General features: G+C 42.2%; 1 protein-coding gene across 1 annotated transcript; it reads left to right on the forward strand.

The window, feature by feature from the left end:
• The first annotated feature begins 376 nt into the window (after positions 1-376).
• Positions 377-23,380, forward strand: LOC134564593 (uncharacterized). The gene is made up of 8 exons (XM_063423501.1): positions 377-491; positions 1,054-1,210; positions 4,319-4,396; positions 20,404-20,441; positions 20,882-21,004; positions 21,801-21,904; positions 22,846-22,984; positions 23,141-23,380. The coding sequence occupies exons 2-8, from the start codon at positions 1,189-1,191 to the stop codon at positions 23,336-23,338; spliced, it is 702 nt and encodes a 233-aa protein (XP_063279571.1). The 5' UTR covers positions 377-491; positions 1,054-1,188; the 3' UTR covers positions 23,339-23,380.
• Positions 23,381-24,288: the final 908 nt, after the last annotated feature.

Raw genomic sequence — 24,288 nt, forward strand, 5'->3', positions numbered from 1 at the left:
GCCTAGTTGAAAACATAATTTACCCCTACAAATTCAAATAAAATCTGTGTTCTGTGTTAATATCTAAAAATGCTCTTTAGTTAGCATTCAGAATAAAGAGTAAGAATGGAAGCTCAGGAAATTCTGCAAGAGCACTGAACTTTGGATTAGCTATTTCTTTCACAGTGATGCACTTTTGCACAGTTTAGGAGGTTAAGTCTTAGGAAAGACACTGAAGCTGTAGGAAAGACGTCTCTGTAGCAGTGCATTGTAAAAGTCACACAGTCTTACCTATTGAACCTTTGGAGAACAAACAGGGAGGAGCAATGACATCATCTGTTTGCAGTAAGGCATTAGTTTTTCACTTCACCTTCTGCCTGTGTTATTTTCTGTAGTCCAGTTGCTTTGGTTCTTTCTCACTTGCAGATCTGCTAAAGATGCCGAAACATGTCAATAAAAGAAAAACTATGGTTTTTTCTTTGCCTCAGAATCTGTTGCTGAAGGACATTCTAGTAAGTAAAAATGCTGATTGTATCTTTGCTTTTATTGATGCTCACACAGAAGAATGCTATCCGATGAAAGTTCAGTGATATCTCCCCCTATGGAGAAAAGAAAAAAATATTAATTAATTAATTAAATAATTAAATAATTACATAATCATTAATTAATATTAATTAATTATTTTGAATAGATTTTGGATTAGTGTCTTTGCTTCACTAATATTTGTCTTACTTGTTTAGTATGCAATGTAATCTGACTTAGGTAACTTTAAACTTTTGCTTGAGAAAAGCATGGATCAGCCTACAGGTAGAAATGGAGCTGCCATGTGTACTAGTGTTGCAATTTCATTTTTTTCATTCTGCTATGAAGTAAAGTAGTATTTTATGCATATGTATATTATAGGTGATCTTTGAACTTTGATTCTCTGAAATGCTTGGAATATTAAGCATTCCTTTGCACCAGAGCTGCATTCCAGATAATGCTGTAATACTGCATATGTCTATTTGTCACACTGTTTTTGGTAACACAAGTTGACAACAAGTTTAGGATGTATAAAACCATTGTATTTTCCAGGTCTTGAACTGCAAGACAATGCCTCAGCTCTAATAGCTCACTAAATTCAGCTATCTGCCATACAGCTTTGTTTGCAATAATATTTATCTAGAAGCTGTGGTAACCGAGTCGCTGGAAGAAGTTTGGACAAGGGTAATGACTCAAATTTACAATAAAGGTAGGACTTTCAAATGGAGCATTTTAATATTAAGAGTAAAACTAGCATTAGTTATTACTTTTTCCATAGTAGTGGTTGCACCATAGGGTAGTGTCAAACACTAAAGTTCTGAGGTGGCTTTCTCTTGTGTCTCCATATTCTTACTCATTAGATGGGAATGGTACAGTGTAAGACCAGTTATACTAGCTGGTCTGCCCTTCCCCCAATGAAGAGCCTAACAGCTCTGAGAGCTCTGCAGCATATGCCACCACATCTTGAACTACCCCTTGTTCACTGTGAAACAGCGCACTGCATGTTGTAATGGCACACATAGGCAATAAAACCTACCAGTGGTTAAAGGTTATGCCATCCCTGCTTGAGCCTTTGGTGCGAATGAGTTTCTGAGTCTTCAGAACTCAGTTTACCTCAGAATATCAAACTGCCCTGGTGATGTAGCATTCCTGATTTTATGCTTGCTTGCACAAATGAACTTCCTGGTCTGAAATTATGACCACATGTTTCTGCCTTTCGTTTGTGTCCTCATGTCTTCAATCAGTGGTCAATCTTTATCAGTGAAGGTGAAATATAACTTATGGAACTGATCAGAATTCTTAACTGTTATAAACACCAGGACAATTTATTTCCAAATTCAATAATTTGGTTTATTAAAAACTCAAATCACAAAATTTGGATAGGAATCAAATCACAGAATTTTAGGCAACAAAACCCCCACAAACAGTGATACCTACTTGACAGAGTTTTTCCCGAGAAAATAGCCAAGGGTGACCTCTGAGACAGAGATTCTGGCAGTCTGCTGTCTCTAGCTGGGTACATGAATTTGCCATTTTCGAGGCTTGGTTTTTATACTCTTTATTCTGCCTCTGGCAATATTTCCCCATATTTCCCTTTGTTTCTTGGTTAGCTATTCAAACCCAAATTCGTCCCCGGTCGGATTGAAAAAGAGCTCCCCTCCCAAGTCCATGTGCTAATATTCAGTTTTTATGGATCCTTATAGTTGATGAATGTTCGAGATATGGGTGATATTGCTTGATGGTCTGTGAAGGTGGCTCCCGAGGTGTGAGTTGCTGATACCGGCTCATCTCAACAGGTCCCCTCCCAATACTTGAGAAGGCTGCAAAGTCTTTTGTTCCCTTCTGAATGGAGACGCCTGATTTTCAGGGTGCTCAGTTTCACCATCTGCTGCAGAAACCTCCTGAAACATAGACTTTTCCCTGATATAAATTTATACAGCTTTATAATTTTCCAATTTACCATAAGAACATGAAATAATCATCTCACGTTTTTCACATTAACCTTCTAGCAATAAATTTCAGGAAGATAATGCTTAAGGTGGGAAATAATGCAGCACAAAGAGCCAGAGACAGGATTTTACAGTTATCAAGATGGTGGGGTTTTTGTTTTGCTTTTTTCCAAGCCTCTAAATTGTTGGACTTACTTTGCAAATTAATAAGAAATGCAGTTAGATGTTTAATTTTAGCTTGTTTGGAGAAAATCCTAGAAATAAAATGTAAGTAGTACAGAAATTGCTGATTCATATTGGGAAAACTATGTCAGTGAAGAAGTAACCTGTTCTCTTCCATAAGGAAATCACATTAAGGCACCAAGACCACTGTAGCCTGTGTGAATAAAAGGGTCTCATATATTTTTAGCGCTCCTGCTTTGCTTGTGGTTATAATTTGTAGTTGAGTGTGGTGGTATTGATGGCGCAGTGGTTCATCAAAACTACCTGCTAGCATTTCTCCCTTTTCCTTACTTTTAGATTGTGATGAAGATAATTACAGTTCTCATACTAAAATTCTATTTATACTTAAACCCTGCATTGAATTACAGCTCTTTTGGAGTACAGAATAACTGCACTCTTGACTTATAATTTCATCCTGATGTTTGTGTGCTTCCAGACCAGATTACATGTAGAAGTAAATAAGGAGTTTAAGGTGCTTCTTTCACTTGCTTTATGCTTCTTCATTAATTTTCTCTGTGGGCGCTCAAGAGATGCTATTTTCAATTGGCAATTATGTGTATAATTATGTAGACTATTACAAACTATGTGGGCACCTAACTCACTAATACAGATGATCTTGTAGATCCAGCTGTGTATCTGTGTGGCTAAACATATTTTGGATGGCTTTTTTTTGTAATGATGGTGGGTGAAAATTAATTTCTATTCCTTATGTTGGTTTTGCAGATATACTACGTCTCTCAGCTTGTAGTTTTGAAGTAATAACATGGATTGCTTGCACCGGTTCAGTTATCCTGATGAGACAACCCAAATTTGTCCTCTAAATTGTTCATTAACTATCACCAAACCAAATGCATTTGACATACTCAGGTCTCATGTGGGAAATAGGTCTTAGGTGCTAAAGACAGTATAGGTAAAACCTTGTTTCTTCAGTGCTTTTTTTCCTGAAACAGAGCAACCAGCACTTTGGGAATGTAACTGTAAAAACTGGTGAGGAGCCAATGCTTGACTCTGCAAGAATGTTTGCAGGAGCTTTTCTGAACCTGAATGAGCCAGATAACAGTGCATGATTGTAGGAGCAGACTTCAATATAATGCATCCCTTTTGTAGGGATAGCAATTCCTCTTGTCATTCAAGAAAATTCACACATGATATTTCAGAGGTCCACACTGCAGGTACAGAAGGGATAAAGACTTGTAGAAGTGCAGACCTCTGACAAAGATGTGGATCAAAGCAGGTAATACACACAGAAAATGCAACACAAAGTTTAAAATAAAAGAGAAGAGTGCAAAACTGCTAAAGAAAGGTTTTAGCTTGAATGTTTCTTCCAAAATTACTGCAAGAGTATTTTATTACCCTGAAATTATCCTGATCATTTCAGACACCTGGGCAGACATTTTTTCATTGTCCCCTCACCAAGGAAGCTGCTGGCTTGTACAGGTGATTGTAAAATGTCAGAACTGACTTGAGGAGAGGAGTTAAAACAGGGTAAGATGTACCTTTCAGGATGCAAGTTGATAAAATTGCTTCTTGGCAGATGCCCCAGAATTTTCTAGACCACTGGAAATTACATTCTGTTAAGAAATTCAAATTTTTTAAAAATCACACACACACAAAAAGGTGATATCTGTCTTATTTTTATCTTTTAGATAAGCTATGTGATCAGATAAGGGATGCTGTTCTAGATGCTCATCTCAGAACTGATCCAGATGCTAAGGTTGCCTGTGGTAAGTACAATACAGATAGAAAAACAGATTAATGAAGTACAACATGTAATCAATGTTGATATAATGTCTTCTGTTCCAAAATTCCTCCAGTAGCTGGCTGCCAGTCAAGACTTGCACAGTCAGTAAAGAGCTCAGCTGTGGCACTCTGATTCAGAAGAGAAGGAAAAGCAGGAAAAAAAGCTGCAAAAAATGAACAGAATAAAGAAAAGACATAGCACTCCAGTGCAAATTAAAAATTATGAAATGTAAGAAGTACACCAGATGGTATCATGGAAAAGTAGAGTTGTCAGGGTGGATATTACTGAGAAATCTACAAAAATCAGGAAAAAAGTGAAGTGTGGAAAGATACAGGTCAATGTAATGACATGTAATTCATGACATGACCTCACAGAGTAATTAGAGTGATGCCCTTTGTTCACAGGAACATAAGATCATTTGAACGTGATTCTGATCAAAGTGGCTTGCTATTTTGTGTAACTTTCCATTAGGACCATGCACAGCTGTTGTCACTACCAATAGAGGCTATGAACATGCTACCAAATTGGAATGAGCTGGATTGCCATGGAAAAATGGACCCAGAAAGGGAACATACCTAAAGAGCTTTCCAAATGCAGTGATTTTATTTCTAGAACAATCCATGAAGACCATAGTAACAGCACAGAGAACTAGCTGCATCTCATAAACACGATATAATATTTTTCATCTGAAATATCTCATGCGATCCTTGGTGCACAGATGTGAGCAGTGAGATGTGAGGAGAAGATTTAGCATATGTGTTAGACTTGATGAAGTTTGTATTTCGATACTTCAGGCAGTTATGCTTCTAATTCTGCTGAAAAGTTGAAGATGGTAACAGAGGAATGCTGCAAAAATGTCAAGGAAAACTGTGTGTAAGAGACATGAGAAACAGGTGTGACATGATTACACAGACCTAGTAGATCATATTGTTGTATATGTTTTTATATAAAACAGAAAAGTTTGCAGACCAGATGGACTCTTGAAACAAACAACAAAATAAAATATTTAATGATTCGGCACAAAATCTCTAATGAAGTTGCATAGCTTCTTGCTCCAGGATCTTGTAGAAGCTAAAAGTTTTTGTGGTTGCCAAGGACAACTGAGTAAATTACTGTAATAAAAATATATCGAAGACTGGTAATATCATCTGTTAATAAATTATGTTCCTTTGGCTTCAGGAGAACACTAAACTGAAATTCTTGTATTTGGACAAACAGCCCTACATACTTGATCTGCTCTTATAGACATTTGCTTCTAGCCAATGTGAAGATAGGATAATTGGCTAAGATAGGCCCCAAATGCATGCAGGCTTTTAAATGTTCATATTAGCTGAAGAGAAGAGTCGTTGCACAAAGACCCATAAGTGCCCTAAGACTTTACACTGTGTTTCCCCTGTGATTAATCCTTTGTTCACAGAATCATCTTCAGGATCTCTCTGTTTAACTGTAAAATAGTGTAAGTAAGTTTCTGACATTTTACTGACATATTTTCTCCAGAGTGTGTAGCAAAAACTGGAATAATTTTGCTCGGTGGAGAGATCACATGCCAGGCTATAGTAGATTATCAACACATTGTAAGAGGGACTCTTAAGAGGGTAGGATATGATGACTTTTCCAAAGGTGAGTGAGATGCTTGGTGCTGGTAATATTGATTGTGGGTTCAAATGATGTATGGGCCATTTAGTCAAGAATTGCACTTGATGATCCTTGTGGGTCACTTCCAACTCAGAATATTCTGTGATTCTCTGTGATTCTCTAATGAGATCCTCCATGTGTTCATTCATGGGTCTGTTCTGCATGTCGCCAAAGTCATGTTTTTGTGGTCTTCTGAAGAATAAAATGAAGTGTGTAACCAGGCCTGGGAGAAGGCTCAAACCTATTGTCGATATGTATTTCTCACTGATGTTATTGAAGGAGCTATTTTAAGGTGGCATACTTGTAGAAGACTTATTCCTGAAAGTGTCAGGTATCTCTTGCTTTTCTGATGCCGAAGAACTGGTATTCGGACAAATGTCAGAAGGTGATTACATCTGTAGGTTTGCTATGAAATGAAATGAAAGCTTTAACACTGATGTTCCATGTCCTTGGGGTGCACAAGCCTGTGACACTGGAAGTTCACACCAAAGGAAATTTTTTTGTATTCTTTATATGTACCCGAAGAAGTTTCCTTTCAGCAGTTGATCTGCTTACATCACTACTTCCCTTCAGTCTTCCCCTTTCATGTATGATGTATACTTTTTTCCTCTAATTCAACTGAATCCTAGAACATATTACAAGAAAAAACTGAATACCAGTTTCCGGTAACATTTTCCATACTCCTCTTCCAGGTTTAATACCCAAATGGTTTGAACCTGAGCCAAAATAAGCAATGTCATAATAAGCAACATCGTAATAAAGCATAACAAGCTTTGGCAGGGAAGTTTGTAAGATTGCATGTATCCTATCAATCCCAAGAATTCAAGTCTGACCTAATAGCACTAACCTACACACATCCTGAAATTGTTAAATAAATGTGCTGATTGTCTGCTTCTGTTAGCAATAAAAAATGTAGTACAGGAAGCTTACATACATAGATTTTTAAAAGTTCTAGCCAAGATAACTAGATAATTTTATAAATTCTTAGAAATGTCTGAGCTAACTTTATAAAACTCCTTTCACTAAGACTGGACTATAAGACTTGCACAGTTTTAGTGGCCCTCAAACAACAATGAAATCAAGAAAGTTGTCTCCCATGGCAAGACTGACATTGGAGCAGGAGATGAGGTAATTCCAAGCACTTACTCAAATCTAGTTTAAGCACAAGCAGTTACAATTATAATGGACTGGAGCCTTTTCTTAAAAACTATTGTGCAAATTGCAAGAATCAGCAGTTGAGCACTGTGCACTCTCTTAATCACCAGCACTGTGAAAACGTATCACAGACGTCACCAGTTTCAAGGAAAGTGGCTTTCCCCATATGCAGTGGCCTTAACAAGATAGAGCTACAATTAAGATTTTTGTCTGTAAGTTTCTGATCTTTCAAGTCCTTTGGCCTGGCAACAATTTCTGTGTCATGTATGGAGAGAAGACTGAGCAGTCTTGATGAGCTTTATGTTAATGAAGCCTTTGCAGTGTGTTCTTAGGGATGTGTAAGGCAGAGCCATTCCTGGGAACCAGCCCCTGCTATAAACCAGCCCCTTTTGCACATAAATGTTATTTCGGGCTGGTTGTACATGAGGGGTATTCACTCTCCATGTTACTGCTGTCTCTTGCTAAGCTTGAGTGATTCTGAAGACCTATGAGGCGAAGACAGGTGCAGCATGGAAAGAGAACATGGAAGTGGGTGGCTTATTTCCCCATTTTCCAATGCAGTTCCCTGATATTTAATGTAGGGTTTGATGTTTGGCTACGCCACTGATCAAACTGAGGAATATATGCCCTTAACAGTGCTCCTGGCACACAAGCTCACTGCAAGCATAAGGGCTCTGGAATGGAATGGAACATGGCTCTGGGTCAGACGAGGTGGGAAAACACAGGTTGGTAAGAGATGCACCAACTGTAAGGGTAAGAAACAACAGAAATAATTTACCCTGTCTGCTACTATATTAGAATTTATGTTTGTCAGAAATGGTGCTGTTATTCTCATGTTCCAAGGTGCTGTGAGTTTCATAAGGTATGTTTGTATATAGCACATGTGTTTGTTTAAACTGTTCTATCAGTGTCTCAGCAGGTCTCTTCAAAGCAATGCTTGTATTTTCCTTGTTTTCCCCTGGAGATAAGGAACATTAACAAATTACCAACAATTAATTTGTGTTTTTTTCTGAATAATTACCAGCTGCTGACAGCTGTGTTGCTGTGGATCAGTGGATTAGCCACTGTAAGAGCCTACTGTATGAGCGATACACTTTGGTTGTTTCAAAGACAGTAAGTTCTCTGTTTTCTGGGCTGTGAAACCTGCAGGACAGGAAAGGCAAAACATACATGTGGCATTTGTAGTACAGCCAAGAGTTTTAGTCTTAATTTCCGTTATTTGTTGTGGATCAAGTGCCCTGAGTTATATTGCTGCTGTTGTTGCAATACAACATGGATTGTGTCTCTGCCTCTTGTTAGGAGTGTACAGAACATGTCCACAGGCTGATTTATGATGTATCTATTCAAGCATGTTTGAAGAGTAGGAAAGAAGAGAGATGCTGTAGTCTGTAAGAAACCAGGTACTAAGGATGGAGCAATCCATGTGCATAAAAGCCGTGTAGAAGGGAGTAAAGGATACAGCCTACCATATGATCTACAGTTGTTCATTTTAGCAGGGCTCTCCAAAATTTATTTTGGCTTTACTTTGCTGATCCACAATTTGAAGTTATGTTAACCTAGCAAACCAGATTGATTAGCATCACCTGCTAAAATCATGGGATTTTGTAGCTTTCTTTTTGTTATTTTACTTCTCTGTGGCAATACCTGTACTATCCCATAGTTGGTAGTGTTTTTACTTTCCTACAGTGAGTTTAAGCATTGACAACAATCCATCATTTTTCATCCCATTTCCTCTCATCTCTTTATATTTAGCTGCAGAAAGTAACTGTGAGGTTCATTTCCAGATTTTAGACACGTGCTTTTGGCTCTGAGTGTTCACTGTCCATTTTTTTCCCCTCACTAGGTCACAATGGAATACAAGGAATGTAATGGTACACTAGAGCCCATCCGAGTGCACACACTTGTGGTTTCAGTAAATCATGCACGTGACACACTGCTACAACAAATACAGAATGAGCTGATGGAGAAAGTTGTTTAAAAAGTCATTCCAGAGAAGTACCTTGATGAGGGCACCATTTATGATCTCCTTCCAAGTGAAAAGTTTGTAGAAGGTGGTCCTAGAGTATGATACTTTGATAAATAACAGCCTATGCAGACCTGGATTCCACCACATGCTTGTAAATGTTCTCTTGAACAGTAGTGCAATGGAATGGTATACCTTTAACCTTTAACCTTTAAAAGTCTTTGCATTTTTAAGGAAGCTTCAGTTATTTCTACTGGAGCTTTCCTACTGGACACCTGTCACTTAAACTGAACCTATACCTGCTCAGAGAGCCACATTACACATTCCTGTCTTGCTTCCAGGAAGTAGTTTGAATAAGGAAAACCCAATTCTTAAGTTACGTATTAAAATGGCTGGAAGTATATCTTCACTTCCACAGTAAAAATCAAAACCAGAAATAAAACTCGATCTGATATCTACTCTGAAATTATTCACAAAGCTGAACAAATGTCAAGAGAGACTTAACATAATAAGTATCAATAGTCATTAGAATTTGACATATGTTCTGCTTTCCAGATGGCACTAGATAAGAAAGCCACTGCTATGAAATTGTAAAAATTGTCTAGTTTGTGTAAAGAGCTCAAGAGGATTAAAACTATGAGGTATGCTTTTAATCACACTGAGATAAATTTCTCACTTTAATTGAGAAATAAATATTGGCTTTGCGCCCATGTTACTTATTCAGAGATTTAAAAATAGTGGATTAATGCCATTTATCCTCTTTCAGGATGGAATTTCTCAGCATTCTGGAGTTCATTTATCAACATATAGTTGCCAGCTTTACTAATCTGACAACAGAGAGGCAGTATATCTCTCTTGATTAAGTTGGATCAACTCATACAGTTGTAGGAGGCAGACAAAATCTATGTAAGATTTTGGGACCATTATCAGAGGCACAGGAAGGAAGAAGAAAGGAGAGTAGTATCACTTCTGTTGATGCTGAACCATTAATGTGAACTGAGCTGGAATTTCTCAGTACTCTGGTGGTGACAACATTGAGCTGCAGTTCTGTGAAGCCCCTTCTTCCCATTTAGTATGTGTATCTGGGTGAAGCTTGTTAAACTTTTAGATCGTATGTGGTCTGTTTTTGTCTCTCTAAGTTTCTTGGCCTTCTTTTAAGTGTTGCTGAGTGAAGACTTTGACAAGTAACCCAGAGAAAGTATTTAATAATTGCTGATTTGAAGGGAGCATTCTTTTTATCATGTTTGCAGTTGTTAAAAGCTGCATTGTTAAAGGTTTTCAAAAGTGACCGCAGGACAGATGGCGTAGTGCATTTCTGAAGAGTACTCCAGACACCTAGTGAACTCTTTCATTAAGAAGTTGCATGAAAGTGTGAACACTGTGAACAGAGTTATATACATGACAAATACAAAAGAAAGCACTACTCAATAACCTAATATGAGATTGGATGAGCTGTTGTGTCTTGTCAATAAATTTAGTTATTTGTCCTTGAGGCTGATGCTGGACCAACTGGCTGGAAGATCATTGTTGATAAATACAAAGGCTGGGGAGCCCATGGTGAAGGTGCATTCTCTGGAAAAGATCCCTCCAAAGTTGAGTGTTCTGCAGCATATGCAGGTCGCTGGATTGCAAATCTCTTGTGAAAGCTGGTTTCTGTAGAAGAGTATTATCCTGTAAGTACAATTGTAAAAGTAACATACCAAATTCTGGAACACAAATTCTGTCTCAGAGTACGTATGATCATCACAGTCTGTCTCCAGTTTCAGAAAATCTTTTCTCATAGTAGAATGAGGCTCCAGGAATTTTTTAGGAGCTTTATGAGGGAAGCCAAAGACAACAGGCCAGGATGGTCCTGAAACAAAGACTGCATTCTCAGTAATGTTCTTCCTCCAATTCCTTTGCCATCCCAGGTCTAGGTACTTTTTTGTGTCATCCCTGCATTTTAGGTGTTCTGCACACACTTCCACGCCCAGCACCCCAGCCTGGGGTTACAGTTATGGGAGCATTTCCTAGATGTAGCTGTTCAACTTGCAACTTGCAATATGGCCATAGTGGTTGTAACTAATCTGTTTTAAACTGCACTTGAAATTACCTTAATTTCTTCCTAGTATTCTCCTCTGGTATAGGGTGTGATTAAAAGCAAAATTCTACTCTTTTAGAGTTTGAGACAAGAACAACTTTCATTAATCTTATATGCTTACACAGAAAAACAGTGCACTTCCTTGTGCATGAATTTTTCTGATAACTAAGTCAAAGAAGGGGAGAGAGGTATTTTACTGATACCTTGACACTTTCACATGAACAGAATGTGACTATTAAACAGTAATATTTGCCTAGGCAATTTGCAATACTAGTTTATACAAATACTTTTTCTGAGTAGCTGCTATGTCCTAAGTAATAATATAATATTTCCTAAGAAAGTAAAATGTAGCAGCAATCTGGCCAATGTTTTGCTGCAGAGGTGTGTTTAAAACTTTTTTCTTTCTCTATGGAGCAGAGGAGAAGCCCACTAGGTGTGATTATGATCAACAACACAGTATCCAGACATCCCAATCAGCAACAAGACTTCTTGTTTCAAATGTTGTACATGTGTTTGACACCTGATAGTTTGCAGTTAGTCAAGAAGGGGGTAGATTAGGAATAAACCAAGCAAAATGAGTTTTGGTTAGCAAATTGTTGAGGTGTTTGGTATTTTTTTTTCCCTGAGGGAAAGAAGACAAACTTCTGGTCTCTTCATATGAGCATTTTGAGAGTAATTTTTGAACATCTACATCACTTATTTTTGAGTTAGGTTGGAATGTTGTTATTCCAGTAATTCTCAAAGTCCCTCCTTGAATACCTGAACCCATCTCTAGACAAGGAAAGAGTGATCTTTTTAACAGAAAACTATGGAGATCTCCAATACTAGCAATGAAGATAAGATGGGAAGATAGGAGATGAAAAAAGCCAATGTCCTTTGAAGCCTTTGAAGGCTGGATTAAAGATTAACAAAAGGAAAAATGTATCAAGTGGAAATAGAAAAGTGATTTCAGCCCATTACTGCTTGTGTGCTACACTGAGACCTTGCCAGCCTTCATTGAGGCTGACAACTGAGCTGGCTCTCCTATGGATATTGTTTTCATGCTAACCATCTCTCACAACAAAAGGAAAAAAAATGGATAATAGAGGTAACTGCGGTCTAATTAGACGTATGTTAACACCATATTATTTAGTGTTATAAAGAATTGTCATCTTATTGGTTAAGGGCAAATGGGCATCATAATTAGCTAAGTGGAAGATAGTCATGATTAAAATAGTTTCTAAAAACCCAAAAGATGTAGAAGAATTTTTAGAAGAGTGAGGTCATGAATTATTGATAGGGGGTTTGAACAATCCCTGCTACCAGGAAACAGTATGAGAGTCTGTACTGTTCCTGTGCTGGTCTTGTAAACCTTGAATTAGTAAGAAAGTAGCAATTGTAATAATTTAGTGTGCCTTTGCACGGATGCTTCCTCACGGATGCTGAATATGTGTAACAACTTGCTAGGCCTTCTCATGGATGTAGAAAACAGAATGCTATTCATAAGGTAGAACAAAAGGTAAACTAGATGCCAAAAAACATGGACCAATGAACAATCATTTAATGTATATGTATATGTACTTTTAGCCAATCACCAACTGTTTAGCTGTGCTTGCTTTCCTCTCTGTAACCTGATAAAAGGAGTATACCAGGAATAAACAGCAGAGATCAAAGCTAATCATATTGATGCCTGTTTGATGATCTGCTCCTTTCTCGCACCAAATCGGTGACCTCGATGTGATGGACTGGCAGTGAGCTCCGGTGATTTTCAGCTCCGCATTCTGGAATACGAGAACGGGAGCTGAGCTCCAAACTTAGGATTACTAAGACGGGAGCTGCTGAGTGCTTCAAACTCTGGATCAGAGAGGGAAGCTGCGAGACAAGAGAGCAGAAGGACCTCATCCATTGGACATGGGAGCTGGATTCTGAGCAGGTGCACCCTCAGACTTCTGCACGGTAAAGAACTGCAAACTGTGGAAGTAGACGCTGCAGTTCAGCTGCTGCAATCTATTCTCTCTAAGAGAGGGAAAGCAGCAGAAGTGAAAGGCCTTCACAATTTCGTGAAGTGGGCATGGAAACAAGGGAGTTTCCAAGAAATTCCTTTGTTGTTTAACAGTGTCGCTTGGCAAAAATTTGAGGAATGTCTGTGGCAGATGGTGATTGAAGGAGGAAAGGTGGGGAAGCACAAAGAAAGAAGCACAAAGTTATGGGACAATTTGGAAGTTAGTGACTGAAACCTTGAAAGAATTGAAAGCAGAACAGTGTGTTGCAATGATAGCTGCCCAGACATTGAATGTTGAGAATGTGAGTGATGAAAAGAAAAGAGGTGGACGTTTTGCAAATCTTTTTAATACTAGTGTTAAGCCTGTCAGAGGTGCTGTGCCTGAGAGTTCTGAATTACAACGTCGCGTGCAAGAACAGGGCAAGATAGACTCTGAGACTATATGCCCTGAGCAGAATTTAGAACAGAAAGCTGAACAAAATGTAGCTGGAGGAAAAATGTGTTGTGATTCTCAGCAAAGTTTTCCACAGTTGCCGTCTAGTGGATCGAGTGGTCAGTCTCCCGATGAGGTACAGCAGCAAGAGAAAGAACAAACAGATAGCATGATGAAAGAGGTTTTAAGAAAATTAAATGATCTTACGGTGGAGCAACCAAAACAAGACAACTATCAGATAGAGCCAACTGCCCCACTGTTGCCAAATTGTAAACAACAAATAAGACCTTTAAAACAAATAGATGTTCCTGAATTAAATTCTAATCAAGGACAGAGAAATTTATTGACTCAGTGGTCAGGGGTCATTCGTGATGCTATACTTGAGGGAGAATGGCAAGCGGCAACAGCCGTCACCTGTCCAGTTATAATAGACCATGTCAATCAATTAGCTGAATGGAGACCACACGATTGGAAAATTTTACAGCAAGCTAAGCAGACTGTGACTCAGCATGGTTTAAGAGCCGAAGCTTCAAAATCTATTATAACTGTTGCTATGGTTTTTGGACGGCACAGAAATAACAACATGACTCTCCATGATGGTAAAGATGAGAGCAAACTTTATTCTTCTAAATTCTAGTTTTATAGAGTAGTTCGGTACAAAGAACATGATTGGTTATTCAGCATCTACACCCTTTAGTAAACATTTCTTTCCAGTAAACACGTTGGAAAAACACCACCTGCGGATGGTTTCTCACTTCCCAAGGTTTGTTTGAATTCCTCCTTTAGATTTCTCAGGCTAACATGAGAAAGTTGCTCGCCTGCCTTTCACACAGACACTGGCAGAGCCTGAAGCCTAAGTTCAGACCAATGTCAGGCCCACATCTCCCCCTTTTAGTTTTTGCTGAGGGCGGCGTCTGTGTCTGTGTCCTCTCCTGCAGGGCCCTTGCAAGAGAAAAAAGACAAACATGACACCAGAAGTCCCATTAGTAATCAACCAATCACTAAATAGAACTTCCATTGGGCACCGACTTAAATGGTCAGGGAAGTTCTGTGGCATTTGGTGTTGACCCTTCATAACCATGTCCATGCACCAGCGTCAAGCTTAGCTATTTACTAATTCTAATACAGAAAAAAACAAAACATCATTAGCCTGCTCAAAAATGGCAGTCTAATTTGTCAAGATTCATCACTCTAGGAATCATCCTTTCAAATAACAAGGGCTTTTTCTGCCTTTTAGCAAAGGACAGTGGTCCTTGCATTACACCTGCAACCGCAAACTGATTTAATTTTCCAATTATTTGGACAACCTGAGTTGACCCTTTTTTTTTTTTTTTTTTTTTTTTTTTAATGCAAAAATGCATGTGATGTTTGAAAGGGCAAAGACCCATTGCAGGATGTGCAGGACTGGACCACTGGTCACTCAATTGGCCCATGATACCTGTAGGATGTCACCTAGAAAGAAAGAATAGGAATAATAAAATTAATAAAAATATCAATAAAAAGATATCTGACTTCAAAAAATCTACATGATCCCAATGACCAGAAAGGCAAAAACCACAAAGTGAAATAACAGCCCTTAATAACTACAAAACATACACCGAAGGCACGTGAAATATTACCTAAAATACAACTACATCTATGTAGGAAACTTAAATGAAACAATATCTACTATAAAATTAAAACACATGAAAAGAAAATGTCCATTGAGACAAGATGTTGATCCTTAGCATCACTGGATGTCTTCTTGAAGTCTGAAGCAGAGAGTGACTCGAGGATGATCGATGAAAACAGGACCATGCTGCTGACACAGGACTTCTGTTGTCTCCATAACTTCCAACCACATGGTCATCTTTGCAGTCTATATGACAGCCACTAAGGCTATGCAATGTCCCTTTTCACTCCTCAAAGGTGATGGGTAAAACGACTGCTGAACCTGCTAATGATAAAACACAGGCACATCTCCTTGAATTAACAAACTTGTCAGGCTCCACTGCCCTAAACTGATAACTTGTCAGACTCCATTGTCTAAATTCAACATCCAGGTTTCAGAATTACTTTTTCTTCAGGTTCATAACATAAATGTTACATTGTTGCATGTTATCTTTTTGATAATAATTTTGATCAGCCCAGGAACTGCAAAAGCTGAAGTGCTTCTTTTCCAGTGACAACCTGTTCATCCTTCCCGGGCAGGAATTCCAGGTTCACCTCAAAGATCAATTCAGCTATTATATTTAAAGGTCAAATTGTTGAGTCAAATAACTCATATGTAATTTTTTGTTAAAAATCTGGGCAAACAGGCAATTCCCATCCAGAGAGAGCCAAGGCATGGCCAGTGCCCAGCTCTAACTGCAGAGGAATCCCTTACACCAATTTTAAAAACAAGCTTCTTAAAAATCTTATAATAAGAAACTAATATGGTAATTGACACCTCCTAAATTTGTCAGGGTAGAGATGCTCTGAGCTCAGCAGGCTCCTGAGACGTTCTGTGACCAGGATTGGAACTGCATCCCAAACCGTCAGGACAGAGGAGGCATTCTTACAAACTCAGATAACCTTGTCTGGAAATCTGAAAATATTTAGAAAATCATGAATGCAAAACTAGCATAGACAGCTAGAAAACAAGGAAAAATTCTTGGGTGACACGTGTCTTACAGGCAATTATAGACAAATAGCAAAGTACATGAGAAGAAGAAGAAGCAGAAGCAGCAGCAGTAGCAGCCGGCTGTAGAACTGTGATAACTTTATCATATCTGTGAATTCACATCAAATATCTTAAAAACTGAGATAACACTTAAAACATAACTGATGGTTATACTTTAGAATTATTAATAATACTTGCGTTATCTGCGAAAGGCAACAAAGGTTGCTTATTTGTTTTTTGTATTTCTTGCCATTTTTCTTCTATTATGAACAGGCATCTGTTCACAGAGACGCCTTGAGAAGAAATGTTTTGAGGGAGGGGGGGAGGGAAAAAACCCAAACAAAATTCAACTGTCCCTCTAAAAGGAAAAGCTTCTGCTCACCTCAAAGGCAACGAAGCTATTTGGCCCTCCCTGAGTGGGGCTTTGGGGGCTCAAGGGCCCAGGGCCACCCCGCGGAGCTGAGGGAAATCCAAACAAACGTGGCCCCCATTTTTCTGTAAAGGAAAAAGCTTCTGCCTGCCTTAAAGGCGGTGAAGCTATTTGGCCCTGCCCTAAGTGGGGCTTTGGGGGCTCAATGGCCCCAGGGCCGCTCCGCAGAGCTGGGGGAAATCCAAACAAACGTGGCCCCCATTTCTATGTAAAAAAAAAAAAATTCAAGCGAAGCAACTCCTACAGCATTATCCGCTGTCTAGAGGCAAGACTGCTGACTGGGTGCAGTCAGCCAGGCTGGAGGCAGGCTCAGCTGGTGTTACAAAGCAATCCTGTCCAAAAGAAAGAAAAAAGACAAAGGCCAAAGCAGAAAGGAAGTATTAGTTCCCAGGCTGAGTTCCTCACAGGTGGAGGCAGGATTCCTCTGGTTCCCAGAAGGATGCAGAAACAGGACACAGGGACACTATGTGCCCCTTCACCTGCATCTCCAGGACCTTGCTATTGCAGGCCAAAGTAGCACAAATTGTCTTCAGCCTTTTATCCAGGTGTCTTCGGCTTGTTGGGATTTTTCCTGTGACAACAGCCAGGGAATGCTGCTTGCTGTCAAAGGGCTTTGTTCCTTCCAGGAAGCTCCGAAGACTCACTTGGGTTCCTCCTTTCTAAAACATGGCCTGGTTAATTGCCAAAAAAATGAGCAGTGTAAGCCATTCCTCGGCACATGCCAATCCCTCCAAGACATTCTGATTCCAGTGGGGTTCAGGCCCAAGGGTTGTTCTCAAGAGCACAAAAGTTCTCGGTTTCAGCAGCAAGACAAGAGCAGGCAGCTTGGCAGGCCTCTGCCATCTCAAGCACTCACTTGCCTTCCAAATTCCTCTGCTTCCTCTAGCCATGGGCGTAAGTCCTGTTCTTGACCTGCTGTCTTCTCCTGTTCCCCGTGAGACTGGCACCTGTCTGCTCCTTCCCGTGGCACGTTGTGGGGAGGTATGGAATGAAATGACAGAGGAGAATTTCACAGAACCTGCACTTGGTATCGTTTGCCCCGTTTGGTGCTTGCAACTATCCGCAGCAGACATGGACTTTGCAGTTGTGTGAGCTATGTGCTCCAGAAAAGACAAGACTAAGTTAGCTCAGGAAAACCAGGATCAATTCACTCAGCTCCTGCAAGCCAGAAATGAGAGTGCAGCAAATGACTGAAAAATGCAGTGCTATGCAGCACGTCGTATCCACCATGGGCAGGATAGAGATTTCCAACCCACATGCATGGAGGAATCTGACTTTGCAGGTTTCCCCCAAGCCAAAGGCAGTGGGTTTTGGCAAAGGCACTGGGACCTTAGTGTTGGACAGAGAACATTTTCAAGAGAAGGGCTGACTTGGGAGCTGAGGGAAGCAGAGAGAATGGGCAAATGTGCCCATGGATGCATCCACACTGTGAAGGTCTCTCCAAGGGCAGTCCCTACCATGGACAGAACATGGGCACTGCTCCCTGCAGAGGACATGTCCCTGCCATATTGACCACACAAACGCTGTTCAGTGTCATACAAACACATATGGGTGGTTTGTTGCTCAGCTTTTTTTCCCCACTAAGGTATCCTTCTTCCTTCAGCACGCCTTACAGTGTGCTAGTTGGTGTTAGCCATGCAGTGAATGGATAGGAATGACAGGCATTCCAATTTAGGGAACTTTCCAGGATATTATTAAAGCACAGTTTCCCTTTGAGAATTTAAGCAAGTGTTCTTGAATTTAGTCAGAAGCAGTGGTGGCCAAAGGGCACGTTTTCTTGGGTTTCCTCACATCCCGGTTCTTTTTCAGTGTTCAGCTTGGTATACAGGGGGTATGGGCTCGGTGTCTGTTTTGTGTTACTTTTGATCCTCTGTCACCGCGAGCCTAGCTAGATAAGGACACTCAGGAGACAGAGGTCTGGGTTCAAACAGAGCAGCAGGCAGGAGAGCCCACCCTTAGTTTATTCTTCCTATTACATACCTCTCACAAGGTGACCATGGATTGGAGGGTGGTTATTCCACCTCTCACCCACATTGGTCAAGGAGGCTGTCATTCAGCCTCCCCTTCTCTTGGAGAAGGAATCCATAACAAGGGCAGTATTTACAAAACACGATCTTGTGTTTACATTTACGAGTGTGAGAAGCTGCACACTTCCACTTTAATATGTACGCTCAGCAAATTAGGAAATCTCAGGGCAACAATCCTCTGAGCTATGGGTGACGGACTGCAAGGGGGTTTTGTGCTCCTTTGGGACAGAGGAGAACTTTCTGGGCTTTCTTTTGCATCAGAGGAGGTTGGGTTGCTATGCATAAGTTCACAGAGCAACCCATAGAAGCTGCTATTGTGATGTCAGTGGAGGGCTGCCACATCACAGTGCTGTCAAGACGAGGTTGCCCTGGTGCATGCAAGGCATCAGCGCCCAGAGCAGCTCTTGGCGTGCTCGTTGCAGGAGGATTGCCTTGACGGAGCTGTTCTCAGGCAACAGTTTGTGCCCTGACAAGGGAGTCTGTTTCTTTTGCCTGCTGTTGCACAAGTCTGTGGACTTGTGTAGGCATTGTTTTTTTTTTTCCCCTGCGGTTGTAGGGTGTACGGACACGTGCCGGTGTCCTTTTTTATTTTCGTTGTTTTTTGAACAGTCTGGGGACTTGGGAAGGTGTCTTTTGTTTTCACCTCTTTCTTGGACAGTCCGTGGATTACAACGGGTGTCCTTTTGTGTCCCTTTTTCCTTGCGCAGTCTGGGGACTTGTGCAAGTGGGTTTTTTTTTCCGTTTTTGTTTTCTGACCCACGGACTGGAGCAGCCCTGCTGAAACGATGGAGCGAGTCCGTAGAGCAGTCAGCAGGGCTTTTTCATCAGTGTCATCCCGCAGATTTTTGAATGGTCTGAGACGTAAGTCGAAGTTTATCCCTTGGGGCAGCACATTGAGAGCAAAGTGCCATAAAGGTGCCATTGTGTTGGTAGAGCTTCTGCCAACAGCTTCGGCTAAAAAGAGGGTGTCTCTTGCCCAGCAGGCTGTGGACAACTTCCAAAATTCAGGCTAGGAGAGCTTTGCAGGTGTCCTTCTAAAAACTGTGCGGTTCTCTCCAGAACTGAGGGAAAGCAGCTTTTTTCTGTGCTCCATCCTTAAAGGATGCGCCTGTTGAACTGGACCCTCTCTGTGTGCTACAAGAGCCATTGGCTTTGGGCTGAAGGGCCGAGTGCCAAGCCGTCTTGTGTGTGCGCCTGAAACCCACAGCTGGGCTTGTGCTGTGTCTGAACAGAACTGCAAGCACTAAGAGGCATTTGGAGAAAGCTTTTGTGGGGAATTGTTCACAGCAACCACAAGGGACATGCTGCATGCATTTTACAAAAAGAAAATTAAAGCCCAGGAAAGAGAGGAGAAACAAGCCACTTTAGCTGTAGCGTGGACAATGAGCTACAATGTAGGCCCTGAGTGCTGAGGAACAATTTGCATTTTCCCGGCCAAATTTCTTAACAGAAACTTGGCCGGCAAGAGGTTGACACAGCCTAGGGTATTGGCCTGCAGTCTTGCTTGCTGTGCTAAAGAAGTGTTGCTCTGGGAGGGATGCTGTGAAAGGAAAATGCCCTCTGCTTGGGTGATCTTATTCTGTGGGCTTCCTCAGCACAGACAGTTTTGTAACATCACCTGGTTCATTTTCCCTTCCACCTGCAGGTCGCCTCAGAGGTGGAAGGAGTCAAGGCCGTGGTTCGGTGAGTGGGATGGGCACCCTTGACATTCCTGGTGTCTGAGGATTGTGGAGCAAGCTGTGGGCTTGGTCTGTTGTAGTTGAGTGCCAGCCTGGCAGGTTGAAAGGAAGCACGCGTCAATGTCTGCATGAGCACTACCAAAAGCATTCCATCAGTTTCCTGCTTTTCCGCTGAAGAGCTTTTAACTAATGAAAGTCAAGTTTTGCAGACAGGAGGCTGTACGTTGATTGTAGCCAGGCTGAAATATCTCCTTCGGAAGCATATGCAGTCCCATCCAAACATTAGTGTCATCAGCCCCCTTGAATTCAGTTTTAATGACTGAGGACCCCACTTGTATCCAAATCCATGACTTGTCCTTACCACAGCTGGGGATAGAGCTCAGGACAAAGAAGGTTCTAAACGCCAGGTTATTCTCTGTCCCTCACGCTGCTGTCTGTCTGCAGAGCACCACAGCACCAGCAGAAGAACCTCCTCTGGCTCGCTCTCTTCCTCCAGAGGCTAAAGAGGAGGCAAAGGACAACTTACCTGCACGTGCTGTCAGTCCAGGGCCGGAGCATCTGGAACCAGTAAGTGGCAGCTTTGGTTGGTACAGTGCCAAGCTTTGGTGCAGCGCAGAGCTGCAGGTCTGTGATCAGGCAGCACTTGCCCTTTGTGGCTGAAGATGCTGAGGGCTGGAGTGCTGCCATGACCTGGCTCTTCAGCCCGTCCACTGACAGGTGGGAAACGGGATCTGAACTTCCACACGCAGGCATCATTTTCCTGGCATTGTGACAGGCACTGTGAACTTCCCTTGGTGTCAGATAAGCGGCAGCAGGATGTCCTTTAGTGCTACTGGTGTGAAAGTGAGCCCCTTTGTGCACAGTGTCTGTGCAGGCTCCTGTTGTCAGCGCACAGAGTGGTCCCAAGGCGCAGTTCACAGCCTTGTGGGGTAGGGAGGAGGCACCGTTGCCTGCAGGGACCTGCCCCTCTCCCTGCCCTAGCTAGGCAGCCACAGTCACTGCTTCCAGGACAGCCTTAACCTTGACATGACCCAAGTTTGCTGAGAAGAATCCTGAGCAGCTGTGCATGGCAGAGACAAGGTCTGTCTCTGAAGGTCTGCAATGCAGTTCCTCTTGGCTGCTCTGTAAGGCCTGAAATCCTGAGGGGAAGCCAGTTGACCACAGGCAAGCAGGGAAATGTTCCTTGCTTCTCTTCAGACGCTTACAGAACAAGCCAAGGCTTAGTCGCTTACCCACATCAACACCCCCACACACCAGCTTTTGTCTTCACGTGAGCTGTGTCTCTGCTTCTCAAAGCTCTCAGGAGCCAACATCCCTACTCCCTACTGTTTGTTTGTGCTTTTTCCCTGCCCATTCCTTGCAGGCCCCAGCAGGAGAGATTCTTGCCAGTCAGGACTGCTGGGCCCAGGCAGGAGAGGCGGAGCAGCAGGAGAGCATGGATAGAGTGTGCGAAGCCCGGGATTTCAGGTGTGTGCTAAGCTTTCTCACTATCTCTGGGCAGGGGTGGGCATTGCTGGGCTTTAGGAGTCCCCGTGTCAAAGAACAAATTGGCTTCTCATCATTTGACTTGCTCAGCACAGTCGGGGTAGGGCAGCCCGTGGGCAGGTCCGGCTGCTGAGCCACCTAGAGCATTGCTGCCTCCTGGGACTGGCTCCTGGAACCTTGACAAAAAGCACTGAGAACTGGACCAGAGTAAAAGCAGGGGAGGTCCAGGCTGGGCTTGAGGGCAGCAAAGGCAATTGAACTGCAAAGGCAATCGTGCAGCAGAAGAAGCACCTCAGAGAGCTTGTGCAGATCCCAGCCCTGGAAATTTGGAAGCCCCAGCTGGATAGAGCCTTGAGCAGCCTGTCCAGATGCCATAGCTGACACCAAGTGCTTGGAGCTGAAGACTGGGCTAGAGGCTTCCTGGGGTCCCTGCCGGCCTAAACCATCTTGGGATCTCTTCATTATTGGATTGCAAATGTGTACCCATCTCCTCCTCAAGCTGTAGCTTGCAGGCTCTTTCCTTGTTCCCCTAGTGAAAGCAAGAGTAGTTGTGAGAGCACTCATCTGGACTTGCCAAGCGTGTCTTAGCCAAAGACAACTTTTACAAGTCCAGTATCAGTCCACTGTATCAGAGAGCAGCATAAGACCTAGCAGGCAGGAAGCTGTTAAGCTTTCTGGAAGTACCTGGCTTTTGGCTTCTGGAAGCTGGTTTTACTTTCTCATTGCTACAGACTCTTTCACCTGCACAAATGACAAAGAGACATGCTGGTCTAGGGAGGGCATTGCAGCATTCTCTTGAGGTGGAACTAGAGGGCTGTTGGAAGCCCCTGAGCCTGCCCTATGTGGGACATGGTATGAAGCTGTGGTTTTTGCAAGGAGACTGTGTTGCTATTAAAGGCTTATTTGTCTGTCCCTTGGCGTAGATGGGAGCAGTTGTCTGCCCTTGAGAGAAAGCACCACTCCTCGCTAGCCCGGGCCTTTGAAACGTCAGCAGAGACAGCGGAGGAATTGCAGCCTCACAGGGATCTGCTGAAGGAAGAGGTTCCTCTGGCGGTGCCAAAGGTACGCTCACCTTATTCCTAGGCAGCACTTGTGGGAGAGGGGACTGCCGCCCTAGCAAGACCACCCCAAATGCTGCTGCTGGCAGCAAGCTAAGACCGAGACTGTGTTGTTGTTGTTGTTGTTCCTCTTGGAAAATGGTGCCCCCCTTGCTTCCAGGTTTGCCGCCCACAGGGGCCATCCCCCAGGGTTCTGGAGAGGCTGCTCCAGGAGTCCTCTCGCCAAGGGGACACGCTGTCCCAGGTGTGCAGAGAGGAAACGGTGCTGGCACAAGAGAAGGCTGCCCTGGAAGCCCAGCTGCCAGGCACGGAGCGGAAGCTACGAGGCCTTTCCAAGCAGCTGGTAGAGACCAGGTAAAGGCAGGGAGGAGAATCTGGATGAGGCATTATTGAAGGTCTGTAATTACAAAGGTGGTAAGCGTTCTATCAGGATTGATTGCCTCCTGTGTGCTCTCCGGATGTTTCTCTGACAGAGACGTGGAGAGACATGAGAAAAATGAAATAATGAGAAAAATACCTGAATGTTATTTTTCTGACAGCTCAAGCTCTCAAAGCTCTTCTTGGGAGCCTGCTTGGGACCCTTTGCACATTCCTATGGCAAATGCAACTTGGCACTGAATTGAATACCAGGGAAACCATGCAGATGTTTGCTGAAATGGAAGTTTCTATCTGGTTTTGGTTTCTCCTTCAGTGCACGTGAACATCAATCTTTCCTTGCCAAGTAGTTTACATGGTATTTTCAGAATTCAATGCTCTTATATGTGATTGCTGTGAGTAGGGTGCTGACCCTTTGGTGAAGCTGGAGGGTCATGCTGAAAATCTTGAGAGTCTTCTGAGCTAACTCTGGTGAAGTATGGTGCAGGACCTAGAGCTGCTTACTAGCAGCAGCAGCAGGGAAAGGTCTTGTGAATCTTGACAGTGTCTGGGGATTCTTGCTGAGCACTGATGCTTGCGCCCTTGTCCACCCATCGCTGTAACCCGTCAAGGTGCCTTTGTCTGGTCCCACTTCCTTTTTAAAAAGTGCGCAGACATTTGTGCACTGCTGGCTTAGTTAGCCCTAAATCAAGGTAGCAAGTGCTCTTGTTCATGAACTTCCAGTAACTGAAATGGCAAGATATCTGTCCCTCCTCCCAAGCAGTTCTTGTTCAGATGAAAGCCTTGTTCTGGTTTCCTACTCATGCTGCCAGAAGCCGGAGTTTTCATGCATAGTTCAGTGCATTCCTTTAGTCCCTTTTACTTAGACAGCGTCTGGAAAACAAAGAACCTCTAGGTAGACAATGAATAGCTTTAAACTTTGACAAGTCACCA

Source organism: Prinia subflava, chromosome Z (genome assembly GCF_021018805.1).
Source record: "Prinia subflava isolate CZ2003 ecotype Zambia chromosome Z, Cam_Psub_1.2, whole genome shotgun sequence".
Taxonomy (NCBI): Eukaryota; Metazoa; Chordata; class Aves; order Passeriformes; family Cisticolidae; genus Prinia; species Prinia subflava.

What these genes read in the sequence shown, in the direction of transcription:
- LOC134564593 (XM_063423501.1), top strand. Translation starts at nt 1,189, where the DNA reads ATGACTCAAATTTACAATAAAG. An exon ending in AGATGCTAAGGTTGCCTGTG is followed by an intron (nt 4,397 to 20,403) that starts GTAAGTACAATA and finishes TTCCACCTGCAG; the next exon opens with GTCGCCTCAGAGGTGGAAGG. An exon ending in GGAGTCAAGGCCGTGGTTCG is followed by an intron (nt 20,442 to 20,881) that starts GTGAGTGGGATG and finishes GTCTGTCTGCAG; the next exon opens with AGCACCACAGCACCAGCAGA.